The 25309-nt window shown below is 48.6% G+C and overlaps 1 protein-coding gene and 1 long non-coding RNA gene across 2 annotated transcripts; one reads left to right on the top strand and one right to left on the bottom strand.

Moving 5' to 3' along the window:
* Positions 1-654: 654 nt before the first annotated feature.
* On the bottom strand, positions 655-14085 carry LOC119866870. Its single transcript, XR_005381513.1, has 4 exons — positions 13257-14085; positions 6200-6309; positions 5521-5786; positions 655-1488 (listed from the first exon to the last, which is right to left on the bottom strand). It is a non-coding gene; the product is annotated as an uncharacterized LOC119866870 (long non-coding RNA).
* Positions 2622-4554, top strand: CHST14 (carbohydrate sulfotransferase 14). The gene has a single exon (XM_038580068.1). The coding sequence runs from the start codon at positions 2622-2624 to the stop codon at positions 3750-3752; it is 1131 nt and encodes a 376-aa protein (XP_038435996.1). The 3' UTR covers positions 3753-4554.
* Positions 14086-25309: the final 11224 nt, after the last annotated feature.

The raw sequence follows: 25309 nt of genomic DNA on the forward strand, positions 1-25309 counted from the left end.
AACTTGGGGTGGACTTCTTGGCATCATGGTGGCCAGAGTTACCTGCTTGTACAATGTGAAATCCCTGGTTTGCCAGCCTTCACCTCAGGTAGGTGTGTGGTGAAGATAGCACCTCTTCACCTTGGGTCATGTCCTCGGGGAGTAGGCCAGCAGAAACTGTCCCAGGGCCTTTGTGTCTTGTGTCACTCCTTGCCAAGGGACTGAAAGTCCTCATGGGCCAAGGGTTTGTGACTGCCTGGATCTTGGTTCAGCCCAGTCTCAGGGTTGACCATACTCAGTGTAGAGCAAGCGATATGGCCATGGGGGTTCGTGGGAGGCAGGATGGAGCTGCCCCACCCTCTTCATTTTGGTATGGACATCTGGGCTGGTGCATTTCAGTAGAGGATATTAGTGGCACAGACACTGCCACAGACTTAACTATAGCCCTGCCATTACAAGAGTCCCATGAGGTGGATGGTGCCCTATCATTTTTTTTTTTTTAAAGATTGCTTCAGTGTTTTGTTTTTTAAGGATTTTATTTTATTTACTCACAAGAGATACAGAGCGAGAGAGAGAGAGAGAGAGGCAGAGGCACAGGCAGAGGGGGAAGCAGGCTCCATGCAGGGAGCCCCACATGGGACTCGATCCTGGGTCTCCAGGATCACGCCCTGGGCTGCAGGCGGTGCTAAACCGCTGCGCCATCGGGGCTGCCCGGTGCCCTATCATTTTACAGATAGGAAACTGGTGTGGAGACAAGCACCTCGCCCAGGGACTCCCCACAAACCAAGTGGCCATTCCTGTACTCAGACTACTTTGCTGTGACTGCTATCACAGAAGACTCTTCAGAGGAATGAGCGTCAGCCCAAATTATCAAAAAGTTTTCAAAGGTTTTTTTCCCCCCTCTTCTAGTATAAAAAACATTTATTGTTTTAAAAAACTGATTCCAGTAAAAAATAATCCCAATGCCAGAAATCTACATTCGGTGCTATTGGAAACAAGGAAGCACTTCAGTGAAGGCTGAACCTGAGGCCAACTTAGAAATCAGTGGATGAAAAAAAATTTTTTTAAATCCGTGGGTGGTGCATCCTCAGATGCACCCCAGCAATCAGGCAGTGAGCTGTTGGGAGCCTACTGAGAAGCGAAGCCACCAGTGCACTCACAACGCTAAGGATTGGGGGCCATCCGGCAAGCTTCATCTCATTCCCCTGGACCCTTCATGCTTCTGAAATCATCTGATCAGCGGCACCTCCGTTATCCCATTGAACTCCGAGCCTCTGGCATCTACTCAGCCCATTCCATTCAGCCCTTCAATACTATAACCTGGGATCAGCTGCTTCCTCCCAACCATTTCACGTTTGTCCATTAATCTCCAAGAGGCGGTGATTAGGAGTGTGGGTTTTAAAATCAGACTGACCCATATAGAGTCTCAGCTTCGCAGAGCCTCTCCATTTCCTCAGCTGTGCCTTGGGAACGCCTGTAGTACTTGCCTCCCCAGGGCAACTCTGACAACTGAAAGAGAATACCAAACACTGAGCAGGCACCTGCCTGGTAAATGTGGAGCCTGATCGCATCACTACTCCCCACACATCCGTAACAGGATGAAATCTGGAGCCTTTGCCAGTGCCCAGTTCAGGTGGGGAAAGGCTGGCCACTGCTGTCCTAGGCGTTCCCGGATCCGCCCGGTGCCATTGACTGCGCGTTTGGCTCCAGGCAGGCAGATTCTGCGGCTCTGTGCCGCTCCTCACCCTTCGGGATGTGTCCTGATCACTCTTGTGACCACCAGGCACCCACTCGCCATAGGCCCCTCACCAGAGTGTCCCAGTCATCCCACCTCTCCAGGCCTAGGGGAAGAAAGACAGGAGGGGAGAAGACTCCACTCCCAGGCATTGAAGCATTACCCAGCCGACCAACAGGGCATCCGGCAGGTACTGCTAAACCCAACGGTCACCATGGAGATGAGCCACTGGTCAATGCTTGACAGCCTCGCTCCTCTCGACGGGAGTGGCCGGGGGCGCACACTGGGGACTCCGCTTCCTGCGAGGGGCAAGGAAGGCTTCCCCGAAAGCCTGGACTCGGCGCCGCGCTGCGGGGCCCTCAGCCTGCGGACCCGCGGCTGGAGGAAGGTCTCAGGCCAGAGCGCAGGTCCCGCGTCCGACTCCCCGAGGGCACGCGCCCCCCGCCTTCCGGGCCTCGGCAGCTTTTGTCTCCGCGGCCCGGAGCACCAGGGCGGCCCTCGCTCCGGCGCCCTCTCCCGGGGGGGTCCGCACGCGCCCTCCCTCGCCCGCCCGGGGCAGGGGCGCCGGCCTCTCTCCCCGCCCCCGGCCTGGGCCCGCCCCCGCGCCTGTGTCACGGCGGGGCCGGGGGCGGGGAGCGCCGGGCGGGACATCCGGCCACCGTCCCTCGCCGCCCGCCGCCCGCCGCCCGCCCGCCGCCCGCCGCCCGCCCGCTCCGGCGCCGCAGCCCGGGAGCTGGCCGCCTCCGCGCGCGCCGGGGCCTCCCGCCTCCCGCCCCCCTCCCCGGGGCCGTCCCCGCCGCTGCGGGCCCCAGCCCCCCGCCCCCGCCCCCGCCCCCAGCACGGGGCCCGCCTCCCGGGCGGCCCGCAGGTCGGCAGGGCCGGCGCAGGCCCCCGCCCCGGGAGCACCATGTTCCCCCGCCCGCTGGCCCCCCTGGCGGCCCCAAATGGCGCCGAGCCCCTGGGCCGCGCGCTGAGGCGGGCCCCGCTGGGCAGGGCCCGCGCCGGGCTGGGGGCGCCGCCGCTGCTGCTGCCGTCCATGCTGATGTTCGCGGTGATCGTGGCCTCCAGCGGGCTGCTGCTCATGATCGAGAGGGGCATCCTGGCCGAGGTGAAGCCGCTCCCCCTGCACCCCCCCAGCCGCGAGGCCGCGGCCTGGCGCCGGGCCCTCCCCAGGCCCGGGCCGCTGCCCCTGGAGCCCGGGGACTCGGACTGGCAGGTGAGGCAGGACGTCCGGAACCGCACCCTGCGGGCGGTGTGCGGCCAGCCGGGCATGCCCCGGGACCCGTGGGACCTGCCGGTGGGGCAGCGGCGCACCTTGCTGCGCCACATCCTCGTGAGCGACCGCTACCGCTTTCTGTACTGCTACGTCCCCAAGGTGGCCTGCTCCAACTGGAAGCGGGTGCTGAAGGTGCTGGCGGGCGCCCTGGACAGCGTGGACGTCCGCCTCAAGATGGACCACCGCAGCGACCTGGTGTTCCTGGCCGACCTGCGGCCCGAGGAGATCCGCCACCGCCTACAGCACTACTTCAAGTTCCTGTTCGTGCGCGAGCCCCTGGAGCGCCTCCTCTCCGCCTACCGCAACAAGTTCGGCGAAATCCGAGAGTACCAGCAGCGCTACGGGGCTGAGATCGTGAGGCGGTACCGGGCGGGAGCAGGGCCCAGCCCCGCGGGGGACGATGTCACCTTCCCCGAGTTCCTGAGGTACCTGGCGGACGAGGACCCCGAGCGGATGAATGAGCATTGGATGCCCGTGTACCACCTGTGCCAGCCTTGTGCGGTGCACTATGACTTTGTAGGCTCCTACGAGCGGCTGGAGGCCGACGCCAACCAGGTGCTGGAGTGGGTGCGGGCGCCGCCCCAGGTCCGGTTCCCAGCTCGCCAGGCCTGGTACCGGCCGGCCAGCCCGGAAAGTCTGCACTACCACCTGTGCAGTGCCCCACGGGCCCTCCTGCAGGATGTGCTGCCTAAGTATATCCTAGATTTCTCCCTCTTTGCCTACCCGCTGCCTAATGTTACCAGGGAGGCCTGTCACCAGTGACCGTGGTATGGGCCAGCAGCTGTTGGGGACTGATTTCGACAATGCCAGCTGCCTCCCATTTAGAGAAACCCTGGCTCTGGGGACTTGGGGCTTCTCCAGATGCCTGGATGGCAAGGACTGCCCTCGGAAGTTTCTGGTCGAGGGTGAGTGCCCACAGTGGCTCGGAGTGCAGGGTTGGACAGGAGGCCTGGTGCTCCCCACTGATGGGATTTCTTAGGGGCCATGTGACCCTTCTTGCCCTGCCAGGGGCCAGACACCAGTTTGCCAGTAAAGTAACACATCTGTTCCAAAGACTGGCTCCAGGTCCCTGGCTGCCGGGACTGTGCCGTCCACCACTTGGTCTACCTTAACCTGTGGCCAAACCTACAGGTCACACCAGTCAGAAGAATGACCAGAGCCCGGGTCCTGGGCTCTGATCACCCATTCATCCACTCCCTGTGCCTCAGGGCTGGAGTCAGCATTTGTGCCTTACAAATGGCTTTTGTGCCTTTTTGCTTCAGACTCAAAATTTCCTTTGCTTTCCAGGCTCTTTCCGTTTTTCCAAGGAAAGGAAAACTGAGGGCCCTTGCCTGGTAGCTCCAGGACCTGGCCCTGCACGCATCCAAAGACCCCATGTGCCCAGCTTTTTGGGGGCTCTGGGCACCTCCTCCCTTCCCCCAAGGCCAGGACTGTGGCTGGTGTATCTGGCTGCCTCTTTTCTGACTCATTTATTTAAAATTTGTACTTTCTGATGGAATCCTTGTGAAGGCTTTGTTTTCCAAATTGCAGAATTTTTAATAAAATTGTTTTGTATACAAAGCCAGCATCTGAAATTCTCCCTCTGAGCTCCTGTGTGTCCAGTTTCTCCATGATGCCTATGTCCCCAGGTCAGGAAAGGGAGCTTGCAGGTAGAGAAAGTCACACCAAGTGTAAGTTGCTTGGCCCAGTCTAGTGGGCCATTTCCAGGGAGCCTTTGAGGGCCTCCCATAGGCCATACCAGATCACAAACTCAGCTTCTGGGATGCCACAGAAGGACAAGTCCCATTAGGACAAACCCCATATATTGAGCACCACCCCTACATGGATTATTCCCGGAAGAAGGGGGTAGGTATGAGACATTGGCTTCTCCTCTTAGGCAGGAATACTTCTTGACTCAGGAAGCCCCAGATGAAAAAGGGGATTGAGGCGAGAGCCAGGGGAGGTTATTCTTGGCACTGAGAATTACACAGAAGGCAAGGAGTTGAGCGAGGGGCAGGGCTTACTGACTTAGGTCCAGAGGAGGTTGTGGACGATGTAGGAGGAATACAGTCTGAGCAGTAGAGGACAGGCCTCCATGTGACCTGTTCTCCAGTGCTGTCCAGGACAAGGGCCCGGGACCACCGGGGCATGGAGAATAGGTGGCTGGGCCCGCCCTGCCCATGTGAGAGCTGCAAGGCCAGAGCTGGCCCTTCCTTGTTAGTCCTATTTCATAACCCCCGGTGGGAACTGGTGTACCTCAGGGACCTGAGGCAGTGGTGAGAAGTGCCAGGGGGAGGGAGGAAGGTAGGGAGGTGAGGAGGGTCCCTTTGCAGGTATCCCTTATATCTAGCCTTGCAATTGGCCCGACTGTAGAGGAGAAATCAGGGGATGGCGATTCTATGGGCTCTCATAGTTCTCTGCCATGACTCACCGGGAGGCCTTTACTTGATTCCCTGGCTAGATGAGATGCCCCTCTTTGGAGGCCCCTTGGCTCTGGGACTTCACCTCTGATAGCATTTACTTGCTCTGTTGTAACTGCCTGGTTACTTACCAGTCTCCCCCACTGAGAATGTGATTGTGTGAATTTGAGACTGTGTCTCATTCCTTTGACATTCCCCGAACCTCGCCCAGGGGGCTGGCATGCAGTAGGCATGTAGATGGCCAGGCAGAACCAAGGTGTACGTCTTGCTGCAGGCCAGAGAACGCTGTGCTTGGAGTCATCCAGACCCGTCAAGTGCCAGCTCCACTCCCCCAGTGCCTGCCCACCTCGCTGAGCCTCCCCATGCTCCACTGGATCACTGCAACAATAGCAGAGGCCTGTGAGGATGAATGAAGACAAAATGAGTAAGAGGACCCATCCTATGGCCAAATGGATGTTCTTTGAAATGCTAATTGAATACCCAATCCCCCAGAGGCCTGTGGGAACAGGGGAGAAGCCAGGATACGGTGTCCATTCAGCCCTGGAGACTGGAGCTGTCTCTGGGCAGAGCCCCTCTGACCTGTGGGTTCATGTCCCCTGCCAACTGGTCAGTCCTGGTGGATCCTTCTCTGAGCTTCCAGCCTGTCAGGAGCCCCCTTCTCTCCCTAGCTGCTTCCCCCATCGGCTTGGAACTGCCACTCCAGACCTACAGCAGCTACTCAGTCCCCTAACCAGGGCCTGTGGTGGAGCAGGTGGGTGGGTGGGGGCAACAGAGACCCAGAGAATGCCCCCCCCCAACTGTTGTGCGCACCTTATTTAAATCTCACCGGAGACCAATAGCAGAGGGGTCATCCTGCTGTTATACAGACAGGGAAACTGGGACAGAGAGAGTAAGTATCTTGCCCAAAGTCCAACCGAGGTCTGTGCTTCCCACATTCCAGGAGAGAGAGGTTGCAGATGGTGGGAATGGGGAGAAGAGGGAATAGGAAGGTTAAGAAAGATGAAGGGTGGATCGGGTTGTATTTGGGGGCATTTGCACACATTCTCCCTCCACAGTTCTTTCATCCCCTCATTTTCAGAGAATCCAATTCAGTCCAGCTGACATTTACTGGGCCCTGCCCCAGAGGAGTGGGGGTCAAAGGAAGCCCTTGATGTGGTTAACTTACTGGCGACTCTCCTCCCAGGCAGAAAAGGGTGTCAGGCCACAGAGCATCCTGACGGCCAGAACTGGACCCCCGTGGTGTGGGCCAGAGGGTCTGAGGTGAAAGGGGAAGGGCCTGCTAAGGACAAATTGTCACCTGCCACCCTTTTTCCCTGGAGACAGCCCTGAGGGACTTAATTTGTCATCTACCCTTCTTTTCGGAGGAAAGAGGACTTCTTTTTTTATTTTTTATTTATTTTTAAAGATTTTATTTATTCATGAGAGACAGAGAGAGAGAGAAGCAGGCTCTGTGCAGGGAGCCCGACATGGGACTCCATCCCAGGACTCCAGGATCACGCTCTGGGTTGAAGGCAGGCGCCAAACCGCTGAGCCACCCAGGGATCACCACCCCCCCTTTTAAGATTTTATTTATTTATTCGTGAGAAATAGAGAGATACAGAGACACAGCCAGAGGGAGGAGAAGCAGGTCCTCCATGTCCGATGCAGAACCCTACCCCAGGAATCCGGGGTCACACCCTGAGCCAAAAGCAGATGCTCAACAGCTGAGCCACCCAGGCGTAAGAAAGAGGACTTCTTAAAAGGAGGTGCCAGAGAATTGTAGGTGGTCCAAGTGGCCTGCCTTGTACTAGGCACCCAGACTGGTGCAAGGGGTACATGGCAAGCTCTAGGCCACCAGGGGTGGGGCAGAGGCATCCACAGAACTGGACACCTGGACTGTGTCTTCTTGAAGTCCCTCATGTCTTTGGGCCCTGCCCTCATCCCCACACAGAGCTACTGCCACTGCCTGGCGCCTGTGAGGACAGGGTCCCCTTTCAGACTGGCTCCAACCTGTGCAATCTAGTTCTCCTGGGCACAGTGGATGAGACTGGCAGTTTAACTCCTCTCCCTGGCCGAGGGTCAAACAGAGGAAAGGGGAGGAGCCCACAGGGGCTGGCCTTCCAGGCTTGGGCACTGACTCCACCCCAGGCTCCAGTTCTGGTCCCTTTGTCATTCAATCTCATGCTACTGCCCAGAAATCACCTTAATTTCTGCAGTCCCCTCCCCTTCTCTTCCTCTCACCCCCTTCCCCTCCCTCCAGGAGAGTCCCACCACACAGACCACCCTGCAGGAGCCACACGGTCCCAATGGAGCAGCTGACCCTCCCCTAACCCTGCCCCACCCCCAACACAGAACCCTCACCTTTTCCCAGGGTCTCAGGGAGGGGGTCAAACCTGCAGGCCCCTTCCCAGGGTGGATCCAGTAATTTTTTCCCCTGAACCAGTCCCTGCCTGCTTTCAAGCAACAGAGGAGGCCTGCTTTCTCTTCCTAAAGGAAAATACAAATAGTTAACAAAGCTACTCTGATTTGAAGCACCTGTGTCAGGACTTCATCCTTAAAAACCCAGCAAGGTAAGTCTAATTATTCTCATTTTATAGATCAGGAAACTCTCCCAAAGTGATAGTGGGGTCAGGATTAAAAACAGCTCCATGTAGCGTGTGCCCCTCCAAAAGCGAACATCAATCGGAAGTTCTCTGGCTTGTTGCATCTGCTATGAACATTGTGTTCATTTTCTTGGATATTTTGGATTGGATTTTTTGGATTTCTTCTCCAACCTTCTTTCCCAGTGTTCTACAAGTGATTCTACCCACAGGTCCCTCTGGCTGTTATAAAATTCTCAAGATTTGCCCACCCTGAGAATCAGCTTTTGAGTGTTGCTGGACCCAGACTGCAATATACTAGACTTTCTGTTCAGGGTTCAGGTCCTCTGAGCAGCAGGTGTCAAGACAGAAATAGACATGCAAGAGATTTCTAGGAGAAAAATAGCTGTGCAGGATAAAGGGGGAAGGAGCAAGAGGAAGCAGGAAGAACCTGGCACCTGTGAAAGGAGAGAGGGAAGGAAGATTGGGTGGGGGGTCTCCAATTACAGTGAAGCTCTAAGGAAGTCCCCACAAGGCCAGTGGGGAATCCTGAAAGATGCAGCAGCTGGTGGTTTTACACTTCTCACAGCAGGTTCCCTGGAAGGGAGATGTGAGCGGGGCACCTCTGTGGCTGCCACATGGCCCAACTTGGCTACTCTGACCTATGGGTATTGTTCCCCTTTGGTTCTGTGATGACCTTTTCAACAACCAGAAAATAGCTGTTGGCCTAGCAAGAGCCTGTAGATGGCTGGAGGATCCTGGACTGAAGCTCCACCCCGTGGCCTTTCCCTGGCTTTGGAGCAGGACCACTGCCACTGCTTTTCATTTGGGCTTTGGAAGATGTGTACCATCAGCACGCCCAAACGCCCATGTGGTCCTTTTCAGGATATTTTCTCTGCAGTTTACCCAATTCGCTTCAGGCTCTGATTGTCTTTGGTCTGTGTCATTGTCATTAACTGGGTGGATATTGATACTCACCCTCACCTAGCTTCCATCTTGCACAGGCTCGCAACCTTTCAGCTAAGAACAGATTCACCCACACGCTGAGTCTGCATGCTGGCACCCTATTCTAGGCTTCCTCCCAGTGTGATCATCCAACTGGGCTTGAACTCAAGGGGCAAAGTTGCCCTACAGGGAGCTTCCAGGGATCCACATGCCCAGCAGTATCACGTCTTCTGTAACATCCCCCAACTGAGTGCTTTAGCTTATTACTTACTGCCTGGTTCTGGACCCAACCACATAGAGTATCCAGCTTCAGTCCTGATTGTGCCATGGTGAGGGGACAAGAAGGGCCAAGGTCAGGCCAGGTCATCCCCTGCTCCTCAACCCTCCAGCAGAAAAGTTGTGCCAGTCTCAGCCTTTGGGTGGGGTTTTATGGGGCAGAAAGACCTGAGGGGCTTCAGGAGCTGGGAAAGGAGGAGCCTGTTACATCACTTCTGTCCCTGGCCCAGCAGTGCCCCCAGACCTGCTAGGCTGCCACCTTGTAGTGTTTGCAGAGAGAGGGAACCAGGTACTTACCCTCCCCACGGAGAGGGAAGTTATCAAGCCTCCACTGGATCGTTTCTCTGTCCTCAGCCCTGGAGAGACTGAGCTGCCCCTGGGACCCCCACCAGAACCCCAGGGGTAGCAGAGTCCCAAGAGTCCAAGCACTGTGGCCAGAGAGGCCATGAGAGCAGAGGAGTCCATGGGAGCTGGACATCTGGCTGGCCCCTGAGGCAAAGGGCCACAGATTGCCTCAAGGAAAGCACTTGAGGCAGGCCCAGAAACAGTAGATTTGGCTGGGCAGGGATGTGGGAGATGGGGCAAGGCCTTCTGGTTGAGTAGCTAAGTCAAATTGGGGTCAGCTGACCCCTGACAATTCTGGCATGCTTCCTCATCCCACAATGAGAAGCTGTAATGAGAGTCTCCCACAGAAGCTGCTAGATGCAGTGGAAGGCCAGTCCCCTGCAAGGGGGGGTGTCTCCTGCTACCTGGGTACAAGTACTGCGTACAGTAATAAAAAGAGAGCTGTTCTGATCGATGAAAGAGAGAGGTGGCCTAACTAAAGCAGGAAAGGCAGGAAGTGGGCAACCCGGGTGGCCCAGCGGTTTAGCGCCGCCTTTAGCCCAGGGCGTGATCTTGGAGTCCCGGTATCCAGTCCCACAGAGGGCTCTCTGCAGGGCCTGCTTCTCCCTCTGCCTGTCTCTGCCTCTCTCTGTGTCTCTCTCATGAATAAATAAATAAAATCTTAAAAAGAAAAAGAAAGGCAGGAGGGAAGAGCCAGCCCCCAGGCAACTTCTAGTGAAGAGTCTTTGATTTTTGTGCCCCTTGACTACCCTCAGCCCAAGCACCCACAGAGAAAAAAATGAAAAGATGGGGAGCTGGGGAAGCGATGGTCACAGAGGAGAAGCGCAACAAGGAGGGACTCATAGTTCCACCTCGGGTGACTGGTGCTCCCTGAGGCTTTTCACAGCTACCGACCAGGTAGCCTCCACCACCATCTCTGAAGTCCCATGGTCCCTAGTACACCCTCCTAGCACTTTTCAACCCATGGTGTTGTCTATCCCTGCCTTGTAGACTGGGGGTTTCCCAAAGGCAAAGGCCAGGACTTGTTTTGCTTTGTATGTGGTATATCATAGGTACTCAAAAAAGGTTGAATTAGTGAAAAATCAGATGATTGGATGGATGATTACAGGGATGGGTAGATGGATGGAATGATGGATGGATGGATAGGTGTATGTGTGGGTGAGTGCTTGTGTGCTTATGTGTGAATGGAAGGATGGATGGCTAGATAGATAAGTAGTCGGATGGATAGATGGATGTAGGTGTGTGTCAGTGAATTTGCATGTGTATGTATGTGAATGGAAGGACAGATGGAGGTACAAAGTTGGATAGATGGACAGATGAATGGACTGACATGTAGGTGGGTGGATTGGTGGATGACTGAGTGCGTGGATGGATGGATAGGAGTGAGTGTGTGTGTGTACATATGTGAATGGAAGGATGAATAAGTAGGTGGATATGTGGGTGGATGGATGGATGGATGGATGGTTGGGTAGATGGTTGGATGGGTGGATCAGTGAATGAGAGAGTACATGGACAGATAGATGGGTAAATGGTAGTAAGGGGAATAAAGGAAAAGGAACTTCTGCAGAAAAAGAAATCAGAAATCACAATGGACATCTGGCAGTTAGCAAATTGCTTCTTAAAAAGGAGGAGCCTGGAGGGAAGGAGAGATATTCCACAAAGGAAGTTAAGAGCAGGGGTTTGGGAAGTGGAGGAAGTGTCCCAGACAGAGCTGGAATGTCTGCTAGTGCGGAGCAGGAGAGAAGGGGTGTCACCTGGACTGGTGGTAACACAGCCAGGTAAGAGAGAGATGTCCTGAAAGGTGGAACCAAGAGAGGGGCCAGGCGGTGAGGAGTGGGAATCCCACAAAAGGCAGACTTCCAACAATCAAATGCCTTCACTAAAGCAGAGCTAGAAGGGGGCTGCATTCCTGTGTACTAACCCATCCAGGCTGCCTAGAGGAAGCGGCTCTCAGCCGCCAGTGGTTATTGGGAAGGGAGTCCTTGAGGTATTAAGGATGATGAAGAACCCAATTCCTGCATTCCAGTCCAGGCTCTGCCACAAGCCTCTGATGACCTTGCTAAGTCCCTTCTCTGAGTCTCAGTTTTTTCACCTGTCACCTTCACTACCCTAAAAGGACTTTCCATGGCATCAAACTCTGCACAGACAGAACGCTGGAGAACAGCAGGGGGTGAGAGCTTGGAAGTCAGGAAGCCCTACATTCAGAAACTTGCTCTCTTGCCCAGACACTTACTAGTTGGGCCAACCCAACAAGTCTCTATGCCTTTCTGAGCCTGTTTCCCCACAAATGAAAGGAGCAAAATAACAACTATCCCGAAGAGTTGTAGTGAGGTTTCAAAATTAGTCACAGAACATGGCTGGCACTCAATCAATGGAAGCTAATATTACATAGAAGGGCTTCATCGGGCTGCTGATGCAATCGGGCAGCCAGGGCCAGGACGTAGGCTGGGTCTCCCAGAGGAAGGAGCACCTCCTTTTCATTCTCACAAAACTACCATCTGCTTTTCAAGGTCTATCCCTGGAAGGCAGCCTCCAGCAAGCCTGGGATTAAAAGTATCATTTCTGGCTCTAATCTCTTACCTTCCACAGAGAAGACCTCTGCAGGCCCGGCTCTGAATATGGCCCATCACCCAGGCTGGGTGGGCCCAGACATCCTCCTCCCAGAGTGTGAGCGAAGGAACGCCCTCTCTGTGTCGGGAACACTGTCATTGGCCCCTGAGGGACCAAGCAGAGCCTGGGAGGCTCCAGCAAGGCCCCAGCATCATCTTGTGCCAGTCATTCCACTGTGCTATAGCCACACTCTGGTTTGAGAAATCATCCCCACGTAGATGTAAAAGTTAGGTAATAAGAAGCTATCATTCATGAACTGCTCTTTCTGCCAGACCATGTAGGAAGAGATGTCTAAATACCTTCTCCCCTATTTTTTAGTTTGAAAATGTTCAAACCTACATAAAAGTTGTGAACATGGTACATTGAACACCCATAGACACAGATTCATCAGTTGGTATTTTGCCACATTTGTTTTATGTCTCTGTGTATGTATGTTCTACTGAACCATTCCAGAATGGATTACAGACACCCCAATGCTTCACCCCCAAAATATGTTATCATTGGTCTTCTAAGGAAAAGAACATCCTGCTATGAAACCCAATATATAATCAAATCGAAGACATTTTACAGTAATATGACAGTATAGGGCTCCTGGGTAGCTCAATCAGGTAAGAATCTATCTTAAGCTCAGGTCCTGATCCCAGGGTCCTGGATCGAACCCCACATCAGGCTCTCTACTTGGCAGGGAATCCGCTTCTCCCTCTCCCTCTGTCCTCTTCACTCATACTCTCTCTCTCTCTCAAATAAATAAATAAATAAATAAAATCATTTAAAAAAATACAACAGTATAGGTCTATGTTCAAATTTTCCAGTTGTTCAGATAATTTCATGACTCTTAATTTTTTAAATCCAATCAAGGATCATGCCTGTCTTTAGTTGTCATGACTCTTTAGTCAGTCCTTAGTCTCCTTTCATCAAAAACAGTTTCTGGGATCCCTGGGTGCCTCAGCAGTTTAGCGCCTGCCTTCGGCCCAGGATGTGATCCTGGGGTCCCAGGATCGAGTCCCACAATGGGCTCCCTACATGGAGCCTGTTTCTCCCTCTGCCTGTGTCTCTGCCTCTCTCTCTCTCTGTGACTCTCATGAATAAATAAATAAAATCTTAAAAAAAAAAAACAAAAAACAGTTTCTCACCTTTTTTTCCTCTGGTCTTCCAAGCCTTTGACATTTTGAAGCATTCAAAACAGTGGTTTGCAGAATGTCCCTCAATTTGGATTTTTTTTTTTTCAATTTGGATTTTCTGATGGTTTCCTTGTGGTTAGGTTCAGGTTGACCTGCATGTTTGACCTTTTTCTTGGCTCTCTGATGGATTTTACTACTCTATTTTCCAGAAATGGAGTCTGAGGCTCAGAGAGGGCTGTCACACAGCTACTGAGGCTGACCCAGACTGATGCAGAGTGCTCAGGGCTCGGTCTGGGCTCACACTCCACACTGCCAGGAGTAGCTGTGAAGTCTTCTCGGGTGGGTTCTTTTTTTTTTTTTTTTTTAAGATTTTAAACTATTATTTATCTATTTATTCATGAGAAACACAGAGACGTAGAGACGCAGAGACAGGCAGAGGGAAAGGCAGGTTCCCCACGGGGAGCCTGATGCAGGGCTCATTCCCAGGACCCAACATCATAACCTGAGCTGAAGGCAGACGCTCAACCACTGAGCCATCCAGGCACCCCCTCAGGTGGATTCTTAGGATAGATTTGTTCTCAGTTCCCTTTTGCACCTTGGCCATGAATAGACAGCAGATTTTGACAGGAGTTGGTAAAGGGAGAAGTATAGCCCAGAGAAGGGGGCATCTCCAACAGATTCTGCAGTGAGCTCTGGCCTCCGAGTCAGCCATGGTGAGAACCTTCCAAAGTTCCTTTAGGCTGGTTATTTTTTCCCTTAGGCTCTTAGAAATTTGACTTTTTCTGCCTCCTTCTAGACCTCCAGGGGAAGTAATGCATCACATCTCTCTCTCTCTCTCTCTCTCTCTCTCTCTCTCTCATGCACCACATGCCACATACACCAAGGGTGTAACAATCTTCTGGAGACCATCATCAGTGAATTCTGTCCTGTTGCCTAGCAACCAACCCTAGGGCATTTCAACCCTTCCCAGCCAGAGGGTAGGTAGAGAGGGCAATCATGGGACTGGCTGGGTATCTCTTACTCTGGAGGTCTCCTGGCCCTGCTTCCTTATGCCTAGTTGCCTAACAACCAAAAGGGTTCTGGTGCTCTGGGGAGTCCCCCACCCCCCGGCACATACCCCCCCATAGAGGATGAGTAGACTGTCTTTAGGGCCTTCCCTCCTGGCTTGAGAGCCACACAGGTACACTACAGAATGCAGGACTCTTCCCCGGGAGGGGTTCCCAGGTTCCAGAGAACTAAGAGGAGGACACCTACCTCACCCTGCAGTGAGTCTTTGAAGGGAAAAGGGTATCAGGTAAAGATCCAGGTAAGAGCGTCACTCTGCCAGGACAGTTCAGCTTCTTGTGGCACAGTGTTACAGAGGTACAGAGACCTACTGACCCTACAGTTTTGGGTTTGGGTCCTGACTGTGTGCCTCTGTGGAAGGAGACAGATGGATGATGCATGTACTGCAGCAGCTCCTTAAACATCCAAGCCCACAGTTAATCTTGAATATGTGTGCATAACTTTGATAGTTTGATTTGAGTAAGATTTAGGTCAAGGGTCCTTGCCTGAGGTCCTCAGGACCCCTTAGGGGTCTGTGAGGAAAAGTTACATATTTATTTTCATAAACCTCTTCTGAAATGCATGAAATATTTTATGAGATATTGTAAATTCATCATTTTATGAAGTGGTAAAATCGGTGACTTTGTCATAGAAATCATAGATATTTTCATATCACTTCACAGTCATTGAAGATATTACAACCCATCGATTATACTCATCACTACTTAGAAATTACAAGTTATTAGACCTGCCATTAGATCCTTAATGTGTTCATGAAGAAGGATAAATCATGATCACAGTTCTATTTTTTAATATTTTGATAACTAAATGTCAACATAATTGGTTTCCTCTGCAATCCTTTCCATTTTTTAAATACAAAACCTTGTTCTGTGGCTTCACCAGCTCCAAAGGGAGCTGCAGTACAAAAAAAAGTTAAAAGCCAAAGGTTTAGGCTGTGGAAGTTTTGTCAAACTAAGACCCAAGGAAATATTCTAGGGAGTCTTCTCATTTTGAATGTTCAATGTTGATGGTAACGTAAACAAATTATTGTATAGTATCCCTAAGAGTTTGAACAACTTGCTTTAGAATCGAGTACTGCCACACCAACCATATCAGCTTCTGAGTTTGCATTTATAGCAGAGATGATGCCAAGCAGCTCCACCCAAATTGTTCATTCTGATTAGAAAAGAACAGAGATGGGCTCTGTCGGTGGAGCAGGCCTCTCCTGACCTTGGGGATGAGTTCAAGCCCCATTTTCGGTGTAGAGCTTACATTTTAAAAAGGAGCGCCTGGGTGGCTCAGTCAGTTGAGCATCCAACTGTTGATCTCAGCTTGGGTCTTGATCTCGGGGTCGTGAGTTCAAGCCCCTTATTGGGCTCCACACCTAGTGCTTTAAAACATAATAATAGTAATAAAAAACAGAGACAGATGAAATGTGGAAATGGTGACAACACCAAAAAGAAGAGAAGAAAAGTGGCAGGGACATTAGTAGGACAAAGAGTCCTGAACTAAAGAACCTGCACCCCAGAAGTCAGCAGCAAAATCAGGTGGACAGAATTGGGCCACAGCAACACAGTATCATTTATCCCATAAAATTAATGCTTTCAGTTTGGATTGTTTGATGATTTTGTTTGAACTTGTAATTTTGTTTTGGTTTTTGCAGTAGGATAATAATTATTAGCAGAAGTGTCATTAGCTTCATGTTGAGTAGTAAGTTGCCATCAAAGATCTGGGCATTTTTTCTTCTCCTTTAACTGGGGTCCATTTCTCAAGGGTATGAAATACCAGGCTCCGGCATTCACTGATAGCTCTTCATGTTTCCTTCTCTATTTTACCTTTCTTTTGAAGAATGACTGAGTTGGGGTCTTAAGCTTAGAATGACTCTGTTCCAGAGGCTTCCCAGATACAGGTTGATATAGCAAATTACCTAGTAATTTCTGCGGCGTCAAGCACACGTAATGATTCCTTGATTTGTCCAAAGTCACTTTCCCACATTGTGAGGACTGAAGCAGTTGGGCAGTTTTATTCCATGAGCATTTTTGACCGTGTTTGACTTTCTCAAGGTAGAGTTTCCTTGTGATGTAAGCACTGATCATGAAGTGGGGGACCCGACTGTCATGAAGTCAAGGGGAGAGGCCAGGCTGAACATATGGTGGGCAATAAAAGATTCGTCCTTTCCTAATCTACTCTGGAAAGCATTTAATCATGTTTTCTACAGTTCTGTTGATCAATTGAAAGATATTCTAAATATGCTATATTTTTTTCCTTGTAGCAGGGCCTGAAAATTAGAAAACCTACAAAGTTTCATGGGATCCAACTTTTAAATATTTTTATTTATTTATTTATTCATGAGAGACACACAGAGAGGGGCAGAGACATAGGCAGAGGGAGAAGCAGACTCCTTGTAGGGAGCCTGATGCGGGACTCCGTCTCAAGATCCCGGGATCATGCCCTGAGCTGAAGGCAGATGCTCAACTGCTGAGCCACCCAGGTGTCCCACATAGGATCCAACTTTAAAGTCTGTCTCAAAAGAGTCAAAAGTAGTGATTAACTTCAACACTCTCGAGGATCAAATATTAAGCAATTTACCAGTAATGCTGTTTTATTTTATTTTATTATTATTACTTTGAAATATTTATTTATTTGACAGAGAGAGTGAGCCTGAGCAGCGTTGGGGGAAGAGCAGAGGGAGAGGGAGAAGCCCAATCCCCACTGAGCAAGGAGTCCAATACCAGGCTACATTCCAGGACCCCAGGACCTCAGGACCCCAGGGCCACGACCCAAGCCAAAGGCAGATGCTTAACTGAGCTACCCAGACACCCCAGTGTTGGTGTTTTAAAATAGTGTGCATCTATCGTTGGAGTCCCATTCAATGTGGCAAACATCATTCCCAGAACTAAAGGCCCCTTCTCCATTTGAGAGTCCCAGCTGCTCACATTGTCCCTCCACTGCTGTGGGGGCTTTTCCAGTTGTCCTGGTGACCTCACTCTGTGTTTCCAGGCTACTCAACAGCTTGTGGAGTGGCAGCCGGCCTTGGACAGTGAGTGCCCTTGCCCTCAGCTGTGCCCTTCCTCGGGGCAGCTTCCCTTGGCCCTGCCTCTCCCACCCTCTGGGTGAGTACTCAACACTGCTGTGACCTTACTTGCAAATCGGCTCCCTGGTCACCACACCTGACCCCTCGAATGTGGAATAGTTTATTTTCCAGCATTCAGCCCCTGAAGTGTGCAGAAAGCTCAGTTTTACATTCCTTTTCTAGAAAGAACTTGGAAAATTAGTGTCTTAGGGCCTGGCTGGGGAATACTGCTTGAGGAACGTCACTGAGAACAGCATCAGAAGAGATTCCTAGGGGCATCTGGGTGGCTCGATGGTTGAGCATCTGCCTTTGGCTCCTGTCATGATCCCAGTGTTCTGGGATCAAGTCCCATACTGAGCTTCCTACGGGGAGCCTGCTTCTCCCTCTGCCTATGTCTCTGCCTCTCTTTCTGTGTCTCTCATGAATAAATAAATAAAACCTTAAAAAAAAAAAAGGAAAAGATTCCTAGACAAGGAGTGCTTTTTGTGTCTCTGTGTGGTAAAAGACACATGACATAAATTTACCATCTTTTTAACAATTTTTTAAGTGTACTATACGATGCTGTTAACTAGATGCACATTGTTGTCCAACAGATCTCAAAAACTTTTTTATCTTGCCTGACTGCAACCAAACCCATTAAACTATAACTCCCTATTTCCCTTTCCTCAACTTCTGGCAACCACTATTCTACTTTCTGTTTCTAGGAGTTTGACTACTTTAGATACTTCATATAAGTGCAGTCATGCAGTAGTTGTCTTTTTGTGGCTGGCTTATTTACTTAGCATAATGTTCTCAAGGTTCACCCATGTTGCAGCACATGCCAGGATTTCCTTCTTTTTTAAAGCCAAATAATAGTGCATTGTATGTATATACCACACTTTGTTTATCTATTCATCCCTGCATACAGTTGCTTCCACATTTTGGCTATTGTGAGTAATGCTACAATGGACATGGATGTGCAAATATCTCTTCAAGATTCTGTTTTAAATTATTTTTGGATATATACCTAGAAGTAGGATTGCTAAATCATATGGTGGTTCTATTTATTTTTTTATTTTTTATTTTTTTAAGATTTTATTTATTCATGAGAGACACACAGAGAGACAGGCAGAGACATGGGCAGAGGGGGAGAAGCAGACTCCCTTTGGGGAGCCTGATGCAGGACTTCAACCTGGACCCCAGGATCACAACCTGACCCAAAGGCAGACACTCAACCACTGAGCCACCCAGGCACCCCATTTTTATTTTATTTTATTTTATTTTATTTTATTATTTTTTAAAAGATTTTATTTATTCATTTATGAGATACACAGAGAGAGGGAGAGAGAGGCAGAGACACAGGCAGAGGGAGAAGCAGGCTCCATTCAGGAAGCCCGAAGTGGGACTCGATCCCAGGTCTCTAGGATCACGCCCTGGGCCGAAGGCAGGCGCCAAACCCCTGAGCCACCCAGAGATCCCCCCATTTTTATTTTTTGAGGAACATCTACACTGTTTCCGATCATCATTTTACCATCCCACCAACAGTGTGCAAGGGCTCCAACATCTCCATATGCTCACCAACACTTGTTTTCTGTTTCGTTTTTGTTTTATTTTTTTATAGTGGCCATCCTAATGGGTATGAGGTTACATTCTCATTGTGGTTTTGATTTGCACTTCTTGGATGATTAATGATGTTGAGCATCTTTGCATATGCTTGTTGGCCATTTATATATCATCTTTGGAGAAATGTCTATGCAAGTCCTTTATTCATTTTTAAATTGGGTTATTTATTTTTTTGTTGTTGAATTGTAGAAATTCCTTATGTATTCTGAATATTAACCCCTTGTCAGATATATGCTTTGCAAATATTTTCTCCCCTTCCATAGGTTGCCTTTTTCCTCTGTTGATTGTTTCCTTTGTTGCACAGAAGTTTTTAAATTGATATAGTCCCATTTGTCTATTTTTTCTTTTTGTTTCATTTCGTTTTACTTTGCCTGTGCTTTTGGTGTTGTATCCAAGAAATTATGGCCTGTCCAGTATCATGAAGTTTTCCCCTTATGTTTCCTTCTAGATGTATAGCTTCAGGTCTTATATTAGGTCTCTAATCCATTTTGAGTTCATTCTTGTAGATGGTATAAAGTAAGAACCCATTCATTTTCCATGTGGTTATCCAGTTTTTCCAACAGTTGAAAGAATATCCTTTATCCACTGTGTTGTCTTGGCACCCTTGTTAAAAATCAGTTAAGCGTAGATGTGAGGGTTTATTTTTGGGCTTTTGATTCTGCTCCATTGGTCTATAATATGTCTTTTTGTCCATACCATATCATTTTCATTACTGTTATTTTGTAACAGGTTTGGAAATCAGGAAGTGTGAGGCCTCCAAGCTTTGTTATTCTTTGTCAAGACTGTTTTGGTTGTTTAGGGTCCTTTGAGATTCCACATCAATTTTAGGATTTTTTTTTCTATTCCTGCAAAAAAAAAAAATGCCATTTCTAGAACAGAGATTCTTAACCTGTGGTTTCAAAATCTCTGGATGGCACTTGGGGTTCTGGAACTGTGTGTGACTGCCTCTGAGCATTTTTTGTCTGGTCTCTGCTCAGACATCTGAGGGTTTTCAGGAGCATGCAGATTGGGCTCCTCATCACTTGTTCCACAAAAGTCAAGAGTGATCTCTATGCAGTCGATTTGTCATGATACAAGGAGAAACCACACAGAGGCATAAAATCCAAAGGAACTCATGGAATACAAATCTGGCCTTCCTGGGGACTCCTGGGTGGCTCAGCGGTTAGTGCCTGCCTTCTGCCCAGGGTGTGATTCTGGAGTCCCAGGATCAAGTCCCACATCGGGCTCCCTGCGTGGAGCCTGCTTCTCCCTTTGCCTGTGTCTCTGCCTCTCTCTCTTTCATGAATAAATAAATAAAATCTTAAACAAACTAGCAAATCTAGCCTTATTTGTTAATTAATATTGTTACTGATTTTTTAGTTACCCATGACTGACACTTTGGGGAAGATAATTGCCGTCCCAGTCTATACTTTGAAGGCTTTGTTACAAAGAGCCACATTCCATTAACTGATTATAGCTATAAGAGGGTTTTTGTTTTTTGTTTTTTGTTTTTTTTCCCTAAAATGGATGTCTGCTTTTCTCAGAACCTGGCCTCTTTTTCTGTTTGGGTCTCTGCTGACCTATCTTCTCAGACTTCAAGCGTGCAGTGCTTAAAGGACAAATGTTATTTTTTATTTTCTCTGCCTCATTGTATTAGGTATGGAAGTTTGGTGATGAAGTTGTTACTGTGCAAGTTTCCTGCAGGTGTGCAAGCAAGTTGGAGGGCACCTTCACAATGCGTAGACACATTGTGTTCAGCAGTTTGTATTCTTCTTTTTTTTTTTTTTTAAGATTTTATTTATTTATTCATGAGAGACACAGGGAAAGAGAGAGAGGCAGAGACAGGCAGAGGGAGAAGCAGGCTCGTTGCAGAAAGCCAGATGTGGGACTCGATCCCAGGTCTCCAGGATCATGCCCTGGGCTGAAGACGGTGCTAAGCCGCTGAGCCACCAGGATTGTTCTTTTTAAGACTTTATTTTTAAGTAATCTCTACACCCAACCTAGGGCTCGAACTCATGACCATGCTCACAACCCCAAGATCAAGAGTCATACCCTTTACCAGCTGAGCCAGCTAGGTGCCCTAGCAGCTTGTATTCGTAAGCATAATGGGACAACACATTTTCACAATAATTGTTAATGTAATTAATGTTAATGAGACTGCTATGGGCTGAATATTTGTATCCTCTCAAATTCATTTGTTGAAACTTTAATCCCCAATGTAACAGTATTAGTAAGGGGGAGGGGGACTCTGGGAGGTAATTAGGTTCAGTTGACTTTTTTTTTTTTTCAGATGACATTTTGAGGGTGGAGCCCCCAGAATGGTATTTAGCGTCTTATAAGAAGAGGAAGAGACTAGAGCTCGCTCTCTCTCTCCATGTGCCCACACAGTGAGAAGGCAGCCATGTGCAAACCAGGAACTGCCAGCAGACACTGGATCTCCCAGCATCTTGACCTTGGACTTCCCAGCCTCCAGAACTGTGAGAAATGAAAGCTTGTTGTTTAAGCCACCAGTCTATGGTTTTCTATTATTGAAGCCGGAACCGACAAAGACAGAGACTCTTACTAATAAAAACACAAGTCAAATAGCAAGATCTTATACTTTATTTTTCATAATTCAAGGCATCCCTTTTGTCCTGGAATCTACCATCTGAATTACAAACTTGAAGGTTCTGTTTTGATCCAGCAGGGTAAATCTGCCCTCTTTTGAAGACTCCCTCCTCTGCCTTTCCCCCCTTTGACTAGAATGGGTATGACTTTGTCCACATTCCCCTGCTCTCTTTTTTTTTTTTAAAGTTTTTTTTTTAATTTTTTTATTTTTTATTTATTTATGATAGTCACAGAGAGAGAGAGAGAGAGAGAGGCAGAGACACAGGCACAGGGAGAAGCAGGCTCCATGCACCGGGAGCCCGATGTGGGATTCGATCCCGGGTCTCCAGGATCGTGCCCTGGGCCAAAGGCAGGCGCCAAACCACTGCGCCACCCAGGGATCCCTCCCCTGCTCTCTTGAACCTCCCTTTTACTCAGGCGTCTGAGGTATTTGGCCGTACAGAGTGGGCTGTCACTATTATCTCTGGTCAGGAAAGCATCCATTTGTGCCCTGCTCATGAGTGAGCACCTACCTGGGGCCAGGACCATGCTGCCATTTCCCCAGCGGAATACCAGTCACATTTAGGTGTGATAACAAGACTCATGAAAAGTTTTGGTGGTCAAATACGGTCGGGAAATCCAGAGTTACACTGAATTTTTTTTATTTAAAAAAATTTTTTAAAGATTTTATTTATTTATTCATGAGAGACATACAGAGAGAAGCAGAGACATAGGCAGAGGGAGAAGCAGGCTCCCCACAGAGAGCCCGATGTGGGACTTGATCCCTGGACTCCAGGATCATGCCCCAGGCCGAAGGCAGATGCTCAACTACTGAGCCACCCAGGCATCCTGTACACTGAGTTTTAAAGATCACTGTGGGACTTTTTTTCCTGATATTTAATGTGTCCGGTAGATTTGAATGGAAGGTGGAGATAGTGGAACTGCTCTTCCAAACTCATTTGACTCCATAATCCCTTTTTTTCCCCCACAGATATGAGTCCACTTTGGGAAAGACAAATCTGTAGGAGGCTCAAACCAGCTCCTAAATCAGCTTTGCTATTTTGACTGTCTCCTGTAGATAAACACATGTACTAAATGTTCCCATCTACTTCTAATTTCTAGAAATAGCAGAAATTAGTAGGTATAATTCAGGTAGAAAGATGGGTGGTGGGTATATGAGTATCTTATTCCTCTTTGAACTATACGTATATTTTATGTATACTCTTTTATATATACATTTTGTCAAAAATTATTTTTCTCTTGCTTTCATACTAAGTGTCATAGCTTTTATAATCCTCTTACCATTGTTTGTTGACTCTAGAAATGGGGAAATGAGCTTCCTGACATTTTAAATTACAGTAAGCAAGTCTAAAAATTGGTCAGAACAGGTTTATTCTTTTCTCACTTATCTACTATTTTAAATCTGTTTTCTTCAAAGCACACAGAGAGGGAATGTGAAGCTTGGAATGACTGTAAATATCACTTGGTTGAACTATGTGCCACAGAGTGGAAAATGTCACTTTTTAAGGGTCACTGTGTAAGCCCCTGTTCTTCCCCAAATATCCAGCATAGTGTTTTAGGGCACAGGTTGGAAATCAAGGAGCTCTGTATTAAAATTCCCATTTAAAAAAAAAATAAAAAAAATAAAATTCCCATTTCATTACTCATCTCTATGACAGTGGGTAACTGAGTTGCTTTGAGAAACTTCAGTTTCCAGATCTGTAGAATGGAATTTGCTTGAAGATTTAGATGGGGTAATGCATGTAATGCTCTATAAATTGCAGCCATACATATGAAGTACAAACCAGTACCATTTCTGGGTCCAGCCTTGTGAACTAGCAGGCAGAAAGGGGGCAGCAAAAAGTCTTCCTTCTCTCTACCTTTGGGATGGCTAATTTTATGTGTTAACTTACCTGGGCCATGCGGTATCCAGATATTTCATCAAACATTGTTCTGAGTGTTTGGGGATGAGAATAACAATCAAATCAGTAGACAGAGTAAAGCAGATTGCTCTCACTAATGTGAGGGTCTCATCAAATCAGTTAAGTCCTGAACAGGAAAAAAAAAAAGGTCAACTCTCCTGAGAGTAAGGGGGAACTCCTCCTTCCTGACTACCTTGATCTGGCACATTGGTCTTTTCCTGCCTTTGGACTTGAACTAAAACATTGGCTCCTCTTGAGTCTGGAGCCTGCTAGCTTTGAACTGAAACTACACCTATCAGCTCTCCTGGGTCCCCAGCTTGCCAACTGTACATCTTGGGGCTTCTCAGGTTCCATAATTGCTTGAGCCAATTCCTTCTAATAAACACACACACACACACACACACCCTGTTGGTTCTATTTCTCTGGAGAACTGTGACAAATATAATTTTGGTAGCTATTCATAAAAATTCACAATTAAGGCAATCAAAATGACCAGAAAACATCAAAATAAAAGCTGGTGTGAGAATTTTATTTTTTAAAAGATTTTATTTATTTATTCATGAGAGACACACAGAGAGAGAGAGAGGCAGAGACACAGGCAGATGGAGAAGCAGGCTCCATGCAGGTAGTCTGATGTGGGACTCAATCCCGGGACTCCAGGATCAATGCCCTGGGCCGAAGGCAGGCACTAAATCGCTGAGCCACCCAGGGATCCCCCTGGTGTGAGAATTAAATACACAGTTCCTCCTAGAGCTAAGATCGAAGGTTCTAAGTGTAAAAATAGAGAAAATATAGAGTGCAAAGACCACATGCTTGTATAACGTAGCTATAGCACAATTATAAAAATGGGGAGAGAATGAGAATAGCAAATGCAAAAAATATTTTAACTGTCCTCAGCAATTGTATCAGCGGTGGCAGTATTAATATTATTCTGAAACTATTGTGTGTGTGTGTGTGTGTGTGTGTGTGTGGAAGGGGGTTAAAGCTGATTATTAATAATGTGATATTCTAATTTTGTCCTGCCCTGTGTCTTTGAGAGCCAGGCTTCTTGGAGTGGAAGAAAAGAGATACAGATGTAATGTAGAAGAGGTTAAGTGAAAACCCTGTAGTCTTGCATTCTTTTCAGCTGACTTTCCTTATACCTGTAGCCTTTATGTTCTCACACCCAGCAGGGCAAGGACTTCTAGAAGTTTCCTCTTGCCTGGAATGGCTCTTCCTTCTTCCTCCTCAGTCTTCACCTCCAACAGCCCATGTTTGTAACACATGAAAATACCCACTGGCTAGAAGTGTTTGAACACCTTTTACTAACCACTGTATGATGAAGTAGAGAAAACAGATCTGGAGAAAGAAAAGCAAGAAGCTGCCCCATAGAGAAGGGGTACCTCTGATCTCTGATAACTTTCTTATCCTTGGCTCCACTTCCCTCCTGAGGCCTGCCTGCAGTTCTGTCCTGGGCTCTGTGTATCCTTCTATATTTCCCTTTCCTGCTTAAGCGTGAGAACTTGTTTTCACCTGTCAATTTGGAAAGAGTCTGCCTAATTCTTTCTAAAGTATACACAGTAATGAAGTTCCCTAAGATTAAAACAAACAGGGCAGCCCCAGTGGTCCAGCGTTTTGGCGCCATCTGAAGCTCGGGGTGTGATCCTGGCGACCCAGGATCGAGTCCCACATCCGGCTTCCTGTATGGAGCCTGCTTCCCCCTCTGCCTATGTCTCTGCCTCTCTCTCTCTCTCTGTCTCTCATGAATAAATAAATAAAATCTTAAAAAATAAAACATTAAAAAAATAAAACAAACAAAAAAGCCCCTTAGTCCTGAATTTGAATTGGAAGTATCACTAGGAATTCATGAGGTATTTTAT

Source organism: Canis lupus, chromosome 30 (assembly GCF_011100685.1).
Source record: "Canis lupus familiaris isolate Mischka breed German Shepherd chromosome 30, alternate assembly UU_Cfam_GSD_1.0, whole genome shotgun sequence".
NCBI lineage: Eukaryota > Metazoa > Chordata > Mammalia > Carnivora > Canidae > Canis > Canis lupus.

Coding starts and splice junctions, on each gene's coding strand:
- CHST14 (XM_038580068.1), top strand. CDS start 2,622: ATGTTCCCCCGCCCGCTGGCCCCCCTGGCGGCCCCAAATGGCGCCGAG.